We start from the raw sequence: 13262 nt of genomic DNA, 5'->3' as shown, positions 1-13262 counted from the left end.
ATACTTAAATATGGAATAAATTCCAAGATTATATAAATACACATATCAAATGACTATTAAGGAATTCTTTTCTACTAATTTCCCATGCAATGAAATGCATTCAAACAGTTTCAAAGGAATGTACATGGTTTATTTATATGTATGCCAAACTAATACAGTAAAATAATAATAAGCAATTATGAGGTGTAAACAAATTTGCATAAAACTTAATAAATGGAAATAATGCATGTGACAAAAAGATGTTAATTTCTTAGATAAATGCACATATTTCTCATAAATCAACTAACACTGCCACAATAATTTTAAAAAATACTCTTACAGTAAAAAAAAGATACCATAATATTTTTTTTTTTTTTGGCTGAGTGTAAAAGCTTGCTTTCTTGCATCATATGCCTCTACTAATGCATAATATGAATTTACAGTAATGCATATTCATATTAGACATGCCTTTAAATAATAAAAAACACTCTAATATTCAAGAATAATAATAATCAAAACAGAACCATCCTAAAATTATTGTGCAAAATACCATCAATAAATTGTATAAAAATATTTTTCAGACAAAATTATTTAAATGAAGTTTTTGTTTTCTAAGATATGACAAAAATAGAAAAAATTAATTTGGGGTGAGCCAGAGAAATTTTCAGTAGTCAGAGAAAAACTCCAAGTTTACTTCACAGATCACAAAATGATATAGCATATGGATAGCATAGCAAGATCATGATAAAAATAATGTACCATCAGTAAATGTGAATGAGATGTAGAAGGTTGAATATATATCGGGTTTTATAATTACTTCTGTGCCCAATACAAAGTGATTTTAGTTCATTCAAAAAAAAAAAAAAAAAATTCCTTTTGAGCTACTCTTGAAATATACAGATCCACTCAAGGGATAGAAACAGTGATAAAATAGAGCATATATCATTAATATGGACAGGTTGTAATTCTCAGTAAGTTACTGCAATTTAAAAACACATGAGGGTAAGTCACAACAGATAAGTTGAATTGTTAAATTTCAAAATAAGTACCATTACATAATTATACTACATATCCTTGACATTTTTTTTTTATACTCCTGACATTGTACATGCAAACTAGTACTTGTAGTTTCCACTGCATAAAACTGGCAATACACGCTGACAATTGTTTTTCAAAATGGCAGCCACTGTAGAATCCATGCACAATTTACTGTGAAATCCATGCACAGTGATGACAGATGTTTATCACTGAAAAACATAAGGAATGCAAAGTGAACTATTCAGAAATGGTTGGTCGAGTTTAATGGATGAACATTGGCTTTGCAGATGAATGGATAAGAGCAATAACAACTGACACTGTTCAACCAGTGAATTTATTCATAGTGACCAATAGTTTGGAATGCCTTTGAAAAACTAAATGTAAGTCAGCAATTTATTTGAAAAGGTGTGATTCCTTTACAAGAGAGATTATCCTGCAGAAGGACTGTGTTTTTCCTTGATGAATCAAGATCAACAGAGGCATGAACCAAGGAGTTGAAATTTAATACTCAACCATGTCCACCACAGTTCTGATCTTGTACCTCTTGATTTTCATTAATAATATCAAAACAGTATCAGAAGTTTAATGTCAAAATTAGTACTTATTGTCCAGACTATACCAAGAGGTGTAAGATGGAAGCTAACATGCAAAAAATTTTGGACAGTAAATGTTTATGAATTAGTAGAATTAAAACAGAATACAGATCTTCAAAGAAGTTATACATGCCCCATTCATTTTTACATACACGTGAAATGCATTCTTAGGAATATTCTCAAAAAATGCAACATGGTTCAATTCAAAATGATTCTGCATGCTAATTGCCCATGCACCATAAAAACCAAAACCAAACCAAGATTCTGCATGCTACCAGCCATAGGGCCACTTCATATGATTATCATGTGAATGACTACATGTCATTAGCACTGCTGGCCTTGGTCCATGTTTAGTTTAGGTTGACCAGATTTTAAAAAAATAGAAACAAAACACAAATTTTTATAAGTTTTTTTATATAATGGCAATTGACAGTCACAGGTTTTCATGCAGTCAGCACAACCAACTATTTAATAGATTGTTGAATCAGTGAATATTATTTTATTATGACTGTTTTCTTTAAATACTTTTAATCTGAAACATTATCCATATAATACATATTTACTTATAAAATTGAATTATACAGCTATAAGAGATTATATGTGTTTTAGTTCACATAGTGTCAATGATAATTTTCTGTTCGTTAAACTTGACACCATCAAATGAAATTTAAAAAAAAAAAAGTCCCACTTATGAAATGCATGTCAACATAATTTTCATTCAACTTCTAACCCTAGAAGTTGTATGAAGTTTCATTTTTCTGTTGTCTTGACAAAGACAACAGAAAAAAAGGGATATTGCCATGATGCAAGCACTATCAATGATATTGATGAAGGTATATCAGGCTTAGTGTCAAAGTTTGCAGATGATACAAAGGTTGGCAGGGTTGTTAATGACAGTAATGGAAGTTGGCTAATGCCACAGGATCTAGAAAATTTGGGAAGATAGGCTGAGAAAAGGCAACCGAAGTTTAACATTGACAAATGCAAAGTACTGCATATGGGTAGAAGTAACCCCAGAGGACCATACCAAATGTGTGATACTACACTTAGGATGATAGAAAATGATAAAGACCTGAGAGTAATTATGCAGTCAGATATGAAGTTTTCTGAACAATGCAGACAGGGTGCAAGAGCAGGTCATGGGGTTTTGTCAATGATATACAGGAATTTTGCTAGCAGGAAAAAGGAGGTGATTGTCCCTCTGTATAAGGCAATGGTCAGGCCATGCCTTGAGTACTGCGTACAGGTCTAGAGACCTCATTTTAGGAAGCATGTAGATTTGCTTGAACGTGTACAGAGAAGGGCAACAAGATTGTTGAGGGGAATGAAGGGATCTTCTTACCAAGAGAGGCTTAAGTTCTGCAAATTGCAGCGACTGGAAACTAGACACCTGTGAGGTGATCTGATTGAGGTGTATAAGGCCTTGAATGGGTTGAGCATGCTGAATTCTGATGGGATTCTTCCACTTGTTCAGATTACGAACCTAAGGGGACATAAATTCAAATCGAGGAAAGACAGCTATAGAATAGATTTGCAGAAATTTGCTTTTAGCCAGCAGGTGGTTAATTTCTGAAACAAACTTCCATCTGTCATTGTAGAAGTTGATAAGTTAAATAAATTTAAGGAGGAACTGGACAAACATTTAGAGGGAATGGTTGTGTGAATTTTTTTTTTGACTGATGCTACATCTCACACGCTTGCTTTCTTGCATCACATGACACGATTAGCATTAGTAGAGGCATATGATGCAAGAAAGCAAGCAAGCTTATTCAGCATCAGCCAAAAAAAAAAAAAAAAAAAAAAAAAACACAACCACTACTCCCATTTCACCCCTCCATTCGTTCGAAATACCTGTCCAGCTGAGCCTTAAATTTGTTTAGGCTATCAACTTCAACAACAAGTGATGGAAGTCTATTCCACAAACCAACTGCCCACTGGCTAAAGGCAAATTTCCGCACATCTATCCGACATCCGTCCTTCCTCAATTTGAATTTATGCCCTCTCAGGTGATTATTCTGAGCAAGAGGAAGAATCCCATCAGCATTGAGCATGCTCAAGCCATTCAAAGCCTTATACACCTCTATCAGATCACCTCGCCGATGCCTAGTCTCCAGACTCTGTAATTTGCAAAACTTCGTAAGAGCAACCCTTTGTTCCATTCACTAATCTTGTTGCCAGTACTCGTTCCAGTAGCTCTACATCCTTTTTGAAATGAGGCCTCCAGACCTGTATACAGTACTCAAGGTGTGGCCTGACCAATGCCTTATACAAGGGAATAATCACATCCCTATCCCTGCTAGAAAAATTCCTGTATATCATTGACAAGACATCATGAGCTACTCTTGCAGCTCGTCTGCACTGTTCAGAGAACTTCATATCTGCCTGCACAATTACCCCCAGGTCCTTTTCATTCTCTACCACTGTCAGCGTAGTACCACAGAGTTGATACGTTGATCTGGGGTTACTGTTTCCCATATGTAGTACTTTACATTTGTCAATGTTAAACTTCATTTGCCACCTCTCAGCCCATCTGCTCAACCTTTCCAGATCCTGTTGCAGCAGCATAGCATCAGTAGTGTCCTTAACAACCCTGCCAACCTTTGTATTGTCTGCAAACGTGGACATTAAGCTTGATATACCATCATCAATATCATTTATAAATACAGAAAACAACAATGGACCCAACACTGAACCCTGAGGAACTCCACTAATAACATTAGTCCACGTTGAGCAGTGTCCATTGATTACCACTCTCTGTCTTCTGCCACTCAACCATCCCTTTATCCATAGCAGCAATTTGCCTCCAATGCCACACTGCTCCAATAATTACTATTACTAGTTCCCCGAAGCCCACTTTTCCAGCCTTTTCTCTAAACAGCATTATACAATTACCACAGAACTGCTTTGCATTATTCTTGGTTCACTGTTTGAACCATTAGATACCTGCAAAAAGATCTGACTGAGATGTTTAAGGCTTTGAATAGATTGAGTAAGCTGATGGAATCCTTCCTCTTGCTCAGACTACACACACGAGGAGGCATAAATTCAAATTGAGGAAGGATGATTGCAGGGAAAGAAGTATGGAAATTTGCCTTTGGCAAGTGGGTAGTTGGTTGTGGAACAAACTCCCATCTGCACTGCTGTAGAAGGTAGAAGGGGTACTTTCAGGGAAGAACTAGACAAACTGTTAGAGAGGAAATACAGGTGATATGGCAAGTGGCTAGTGTTAGCTTTTTTTTTTTTTGTATAGATGCTGTTAAGCTTGCTTTCTTGTATCATTTTCCACTACTAATACTAATATTAAAATCATGCATATGAATGATCGAATCATTGGTTTTCGAAGTCAGAGGATGGCTAGAGCAAAGATAATTTCTGACTGACAAGCAGCCCTCTTTAAACTTTGCAAACTACTGAAAAGTCTTCAAACAACACATAGAATCTTCTCTGAAAGCTGCTTTTAACATTTTATGAATTACTGTTGCACTTTTCCCTAATATGAAATAAAATTTGATGAAAATTCGCTGCTCAGTAAAATAACTAATTTTAAAAATGCAATGAAACACATAAAATACCATCTATCAACAACATATACTAATTCAGAATGACTGCAGATAAACATGATTTGGTCACCTACTATGTCTAGACGAGTCACTGAACATTTTGCAACAAGTTGTAACTCACTATGATGCAGCAATTTCAAGATAAAAGTCAATTTCCGATCATTCTGTTCATACCTTGTATAACAAAAGATATTATTACAAAAATATATCTACATGGAAAAAAAAAGTTTATGTTACTCAGTGTTTCCCAGGTATATTATGCATTTAGACCAAGAGAATCTTCATCTAAATGGCAAGAAACATTTATATTGCATGGTGACACAATATAATCTGCACAGAGCAAGAAAGACTTATAGAAGGTAAGTATTAATATTTACAAGCTTACAAACCATAACCTTAACAGACAGATTAAGTAAAAACACTGTACAAATTAAAAGAAAATCATGAGTGATTAGTGCAATCTACACTAATTGCCAACACAATTAAAACAATTTTTTTATTGAAGCTAACTGTACATGTACAGTGTTGGGAAATCAAGAAGAGACATGAGATGCAAGGGACAATAAATAATTTAAAAATTAATTGAATTAAAACAGGCAGGTATTCCTCAAATTATAAATTTGTGAGATATATTGCCATATCTTTATGAATTCTATTTTCAGGAACATTCATCTCAGCACTACTCATGTGCATGGCTGGTATACAAAGAAAAGAGAAAATACAGAACAAACATATTAGCAGAGGCTGAAGTGGACTTGGTCTGATACTTTTAATTTAAACATCATAATTGAACACATTGTATTTGAAAGCAATAAGTAAAGAAGCATTTTGGAACAGCTAATAGTCCAATTATATGTATCATAATGAATCTACAGCTTTTCAGAAAAAGTATGCTGAATCATTAAATGTTAGGCTTTTTTTTTTAGTTTTTAGCAACTTGTGCTGTTCAATTGACTATTTTATTTTTCATTTATTTACATGCTAGTAAAGTTATATTAATGTGGCCAGGATATATTTATTTATGAAAAATATATGCATTTTGTTTGTGTAGCAAACCTGAAAATGCTTAGCATTTACTATCACTAAATTTGTCTGCACCTTATAAAAATTAAGTCATGCTGCATTCCATGGATTAACACTGAATAAAACAATCAGATTTAATGAATTTCCAAATTTATGATTCTGTAAGCATATAAGTGTGTTCAGTTAAAATGAAGAGTACATTGCATTAATAATTAATACATGTGCTCACATACAATGGTACCAGAATGATATTCGTGACTGATACAAGTGCCATGCAAAAAATAACATTTTCTGCATATAATGTATCATCACAAAAAAAAAAAATTATGTATACTGAAAATGCCAGAAACTATAATAAAAACCAACAGACTTGATAGTTCACAGATTTTTTGTGTCATTTAAAAGTTATATTACTAACACAGTGACCAAACTCAAAAAAAAAAAAAAAAAAACTTGCAAAATGTGTCCAGGAAAAAAATAATAAAAATATGGGAGAATGCATCTTTCACAGACTTGTTTTAAATAAAAGAAAGGTGAACATAAGATAAATAAATAAGAGTTGACTGTTTAAAAATGAAAATCATGCACAAATTCCATATACTGACCCTGCAACTTTTTCAAATATCATTAAAATGTTTTATCTTGTTAGCTTACTATGCTGCCAACAGCTTGTCTTATAAAAAATGAAGTAATATCCAACAAAGAAAGGAAAAAATAAAACAAATAACTGAATAGCACATAATCACTAATATATAAATAAATAGCATTCCTTATACTTGCGTAAAAAAAAAAGTGTGTACGACGTGGGGGTCGAAGAAAGAGAGAGAGAGAGACTGATAGTAGCTAAACAGAGTTTGTCTGCAAATCAAAAATGTATGATATCAAGAAAAGAAAAAAGATATCAGGAATCACTTTAAAGGAGTATAGAATGGTTAAGGAAGAAAAGAATATGAATTATGAGAAAACTGCTAAAACCAATGTATCCAATGAGATACTATAAATGAAAAGAATTCTTTGCACATATCCAAATGTATAATTGAAATTATGAGCTCAATTCTTATAATAAATATTAAATTGAATAGCTACTTCTTATGTTGATTGTGTGTCTGGAACATAAAATATTAGATATTACTTATTTACTATGAAATATATTATATAATACACTGGGTGACAACAATGAACGATATTTAAAAACAATACATCAGATTAAGGCTAAATGGCATACACAGGAAAGAAATGTGGAATGAAATTGAAAAATTGGGTGATGACAGTTAAAAGCCATTCCAGGGAGCAAAGGACAGAGTGGAGAAAGTTGTGTCTGTCATATTATGGATATTTCCTTTGCTATAAGCATGGCATAGTAATCCCTGTTGTTTGAAGCTTTTTTTTTTTTTTTTCTGGTAACAAACATTTGATAAAACTAGACTCAGAGTAAATTATCTGACTCCAAGAAACTGAATTCTCTACCACAGCATTCACAATTTAAGAATAAAATGAAAATTATTATTATTTGCAAAAGGTGCATTTCTCATGATCATCTTAATATTTTATAAATATGCACTTTGTACATTTAGTTTATCATGCAAGAACCAGAATTCATAATTTAATAATAATGTATCCATTTATATGTCAGACACAATCTCTCACAAAGCAGCAGAGGCAGCAGTAGTAGGTCGCACCAGCACCACTCCAAGGGTGAAACAACCATCAAGATGTCGGTTGTAACAATGTCTACCTGTGACCCAAATGTAGGGTTTTCACCAGGGTCAAAAGCTTCGGATCTGCGGGTGACGTGCTTCAGCAGTTCTGCCAGCTCCGTGTCTGACTCGGAGTCGGAGCTGGATCTTCGTCGTTCTCTTTGACCTTCCCTCTCCCTGTCTTGTTCGGTACTAGGGGTGGGTTCAGGCTAGGCGGGGTGAACAGAACCAAACTGATCAAGCTACTAGTTATAAATAATGAAATAAAGAAATTAAAGAAAACAGTGCTCAATACATTTTGAGAAGAGTAAGCTATAATTTCTATCAATTATCTAAATTTTTAACCTGCATAATATTATTGTATTTATAAATTTCTTTTGGTAAATACACTTTCACAATTATCTTGCTTAACACAGATAACTTTTAAAGAAGAAATGATAAAAAAAAAAGTTGTTTTTTTAACGATTTTATTCTTAACTGTTGCAAGCATATAATAGTCTTCTTTATTGAATTATATATATATCACCAGATTACCCCCAAAAATGATGAGGTAACCTTGACAAAAAAAATTAAACTTTAATTTTGAAATATTTTATTCTTTAGTCAATACAGATATAAGTAAATATTTAAAAAAAGCAAAAAATCAAAAGCAGGAACAAATTACTTATTTTTATTCTTGAACCATTATACATGCTCAGAATATGCAATGTACATGAGTTTAAAGTTACAAATGTTTATGTAAAAACAGTTTAAATTTCTATCAGAAAATCCTTGGTAACTTTGATTCAAATATCAAGCTACAGACAAAGGGACAGCAGTAAATAAAACAATTCTGTTAAATTAACTAATCTACAGGGGACCACTTGTGGTATAGTGTGAAAGACAAAAAAAAAATCACTTTAATGTGATTTTTTTTATTAAAAAGCAAACTAATACTATTTTCAAATACTCTGAAAAATACAGACACCACAATACATTTTTAAAAATAGCTTTAATTCTGTAATAACTTTACAGGATCAGCACAATTCAATACTTTTGTCAATCTGTTTCTCACATGCACAACTAATCAAAAAATTTGGTCTTCCATTAAATCAGTGGTTTTCAACTGGGGTACTGCAACAACACTCCAGGGGTGCCACATAATTTGGTTTAAGTAACTTAAATTCATTTTTTTTTAAATATATATATATTTATTTCATTATAAAAAGGTGTACAATATCTTTTTAATTTTGTGATGATCTATAATTGATGTTTATTTATTACTTCTATATAAAGAATAAAATTATTATATATATATATATATATATATATATATATATATATATATATATACAGAGAGAGAATCGGATTGTACAGGCAGAAAATTGGAGTAGGGATGCCACAAAATAAAATAAATTACCTAAGGATGCTGTTATTTAAAAAAGGTCAAAAACCACTGCATTAGATGAATGCACATTATTCTGTATTATAAAGTTATTACAGAATAACACTATTCTTAAAAGGAGGAAACACATTATACTTACTTTCATCATTATAAAAACAATAAAACTTATTTTTACAGTGATGTCTGTGTATGACATTTTCAAGATTAATACTACTCTCCAGATAAATTTTCAGTCATGAAAAGATCAGATTAAAAGTTTCCCTACACTATATCCAAACATGGTCTTTTAACACATAACAGAACAGTTTAATTCACAATGTATTACATATTAAACAAAGTTTTCAATGATATCATCAGGATGAACACATTAAAACATGCATATCTGATGCTTCCTGGGTAATTTTAAATTTCTTCACTTGTTGACATGATCTTGTCAATTCCATTATCCCTCTGGTATATGGAGACTACCAGTTATGTTACATTGTGCGCATCTGACAGCTTACTTAAGAGGTATGGGGCAATGTTGAGAAAGAGTCACAGTTAGGGTTAAATTTGAAAGTATCTGCAAATCTGCCCAGACATGATAAGGGAGTAAATGTTGAGAGCCTTGTCAGTGAATTTGGCCTTGGAGAAATTGTGCAAGGCTCATTGGGTAGAATTTTTCTCAGTATGGTCTCAGTACTTGTTAACAGGAGAGACTGCTTCTACAGGGAAAAAGGATTAGATGCACTTAAATAGAAGGGTTGCAAGAATATTGACTGATACTATTGAGGCAATGTTGGGTAGGTCAGAAAACTGCTAGCTTTGGGGGACCACAGACTAATAGATTAACAAAGCCACAGGCAGAGGTAAAAGTGATTCTTTCACTGCTTCTATTGGAACATAAAGCAGCCTGGAAAGCAAAGTACTGGGATTTCGGCTGCTATGGGTCATCACGTAAAAAGGAAATACATGGGCTGTACTGTGTAAGGGTAACTAAGAATAAGAACAGATCCATTTCTAGGAGAATAGTAAATAAATTTGATGAATTTGAAGTGCTGGTGAAGTCATCAAATGCAGATATTGCAGGGATATCAGAGATGTGATGTCACTCAGATATGAGATTCAGAATTTGAATATGGAAAGTACAATGTAAACAGAAAGGACAGACAGAACAGGAGAAGAAAGGGGAGAGGTTATGTGCTTAGCTATGATGCACTTAAAATCTAAGACAACGTATCCAGTTGACATGGGTAAAAGTAAAAAAGTAAAGTGCAGCCATTATCAACCCACTGCAGGGTGGAAGCCTCCTCAACAATTCATGCTGAGGGAAATGGACCATAATCTGTCACGCTGGTCCAGTGCGGGTTGGCAGATCGACCGTATTCAGCAGTCAGGGGCTTGAACCCCGGTCTACTCAAAGAGCGTGTGCTACTGCACTCCCGCTCCTGCCCACTCGGCTACGGAGGCCATCTGACATGGGTAGTCAGTGCAATACTGAGTCAGTTTAGTGGGATATAAGCAAGGAGAAAACAAAAATGAGAGTAGTAGTGTGTTATAGGCTGAAAGACTCTGAACAACTATACAGAGAAATAGAGTTGGCCAGTAAATCAGAATGTTATATAATGGGGATTTTAACTTTCCAGATACTGACAGGAACTTATAGGTTGTTCACTCACAGACTAGCAAGACTTTTGTGGATTTATTGGATGACTGCTTTGTACTGCAGCATGTTAGAGAGACAACAAGAGAAGTAATATCCTTGATCTGATTATCAGCAGTGATTATTCATTCATTAAGAAACTGCAGTAAAAGAACCACTAGGCAGCTGTGATCACAGTATATTAATGTGGGATTTACTTAAACATGTAACTACCATCAAGGGTAAAGAGAAGGGTTTTGCTTTCGTAAAGGTAATTACAGTGGTCTCAGCCAGTTTGTAAATTGTATAGAGTCGGATCAACTGATGATGTTACCATTAGCAGATTCTAAATGTGAAGCATTCAAGGAAATAACCGAGAAGCTACTAGACTTTTCATACCAACTAAGGAGTACTGTTCAAGGCTTAGATCTAAATGGATTTAAGGTGAATTATTTAGACATGTAGCAGAGAAGAAAAATGCATAGGATGCATAGAAATTATCAGGTGATACAAATATGGTAGATATAAACTAGTCTGATATCCAGTCACAAGGTTAGCCAAGCCAAGGCAGATTATGAGAAGTCACTGGCAAAGAAGGCAAGAAAAGCAGCCAAGACTTCCTTACTTATATTAACAGTAAAAGGAAGGTGTTGAATCACATTGGTACACTTGATGCTGATGGTTAAATTGTTGATTATCATGCTCAAGTTGCTGACAGATTGAATAGATATTTCTCATCTATATTCACACATGAGGAATTCTTTAAGGATGGGGATGCCAGAAGTTTATCAAAGTCTAACAGGTAGCTGAATGATTTTGTAACAGCTGAGAGGAAAGTGGAAGATAAATCGTTGAAGTTAAACCTAAAAAAAGCACCTGGGATAGATGAGATCTATTCCAGTTATATTAAGGAGGCAGCAAAGGAGGTAAGCAAACCCTTAGCCGTAATTATGAGAGCATCTCTGGATCCAGGGAGGTCCCTGTGGATGAAGATGTGTGAATGTATCTCCAATTCAGAAAGGGGATCACAAGTAAGGCATAAGAAATTACAGACCTGTTAGCTTAACTTTTGCTCCAGGGAAAATAATGGAAACACTGGTTAAAGAAGTAATGCAGGATCATCTAGACAGGAGTGTAGTTATACTTCAGTCACATCATGGGCTTTGTTAAGAGGAGATCTTGTCTGACCAATATGACTGACACTATGATGTGGTGACAAAGGAAACTAATAAAAAAAATTAATTTTGATATCATATACTTGCATTTCAGGGAAGCTTTTGATACTGTTGCATATAAAAGACTGTTGTTCAAATTGTAGCAGTATGGCATTAAGGGAAAGTTACTACTTTAGATAAAGGGATGATTTGAGTGGGAGAAGACAGAAAGTGGTAATCAACGGACATTGCTCTTCATGGACTAATGTTATTAGCAAAGTTCCATAGGCTTCGATGCTCAGCCCATTGTTGTTTTCTGTATTTATTAATGATATTGATGAGGATATATCAGGCTTAATGTGTAAGTTTGCAGATGATACAAAGATTGATAGGGCAGTTACTGACAGGCAATGAAGGTATGCTGCTGCAAAAAGATCTAGAAAATTTAGCCAGATGGGCTGAGAAATGGCAGTTGTAGTTTAACAAATGTAAGGTGTAAGTTGACAAATGTAAGGTACCACATATGGATAGCAGTAATCCCAAAGTAATGTATAAACTGTGTGGTACTACACTCAGGGTAATGGAAAATGAAAAAGACCTAGGGCGTAATTGTGCAGTCTGATATGATGTTCTCTGAGAGTGCAGATAGGCTGCCAGGACAGCTCATGGGGTTTTGTCAATGTCAGGAATTTTACTAGCAGGAATAAGGAGGTAATTATTCCATTGTATGAGGTCAGGCCACATTTTGAGGCTTCACTTTAGGAAGGATGTAGAAATGCTTGAATGGTACAGAGAAGAGCAACGAGATTATTGAGGAGAACAATGGGAGTGCTCTTACCATGAAAGGCTTCAGTTCTCCAAATTACATCTAGAGACTAGGCACCTGCGAAGAGATCTGATTGAGGTGTTTCAGCCTTTGAATGGCTTTATCAAACTCAATGCTGATGGGATTCTTCCTCTTGCTCAGACTATGCACATAAGAGAGCATAAATTCAAACTAAGGAGCCATTGATTGCTGAAACAAGCTTCCATCCACTGTTGGGGAAGTGAATAGACTGAATAAATTCAAGGAAAAACTAGACAAATTATTGGAGGTGAAATTGGATTTTTTTTTTGGCTGATGCTGTATAAGCTTGCTTTCTTTCATCATTTGCCACTATTAATACTAATACAGGTAACCCTCGTATAACACGGTTATTAGGTTCCTGTAAAA

The 13262-nt window shown here is 34.1% G+C and overlaps 1 protein-coding gene across 1 annotated transcript in view; it reads right to left on the bottom strand.

Annotated features, from left to right (window-relative positions):
- Positions 1-13262, bottom strand: part of LOC150089021 (RIMS-binding protein 2-like) — a 349628-nt gene that overhangs the window by 60053 nt on the left and 276313 nt on the right. Inside the window, exon 27 of the mRNA XM_090370382.1 lies at positions 7929-8099. Within this exon, the coding sequence (XP_090226508.1) occupies positions 7929-8099 (171 nt within the window). The remainder of the gene's footprint in view (positions 1-7928; positions 8100-13262) is intronic.

The sequence above is a fragment of the Mastigoproctus giganteus genome, chromosome 3 (genome assembly GCF_048544385.1).
Source record: "Mastigoproctus giganteus isolate SK-2022 chromosome 3, ASM4854438v1, whole genome shotgun sequence".
Classification (NCBI taxonomy): Eukaryota; Metazoa; Arthropoda; class Arachnida; order Uropygi; family Thelyphonidae; genus Mastigoproctus; species Mastigoproctus giganteus.
This window is presented reverse-complemented; position numbering and strand designations above follow the sequence as displayed.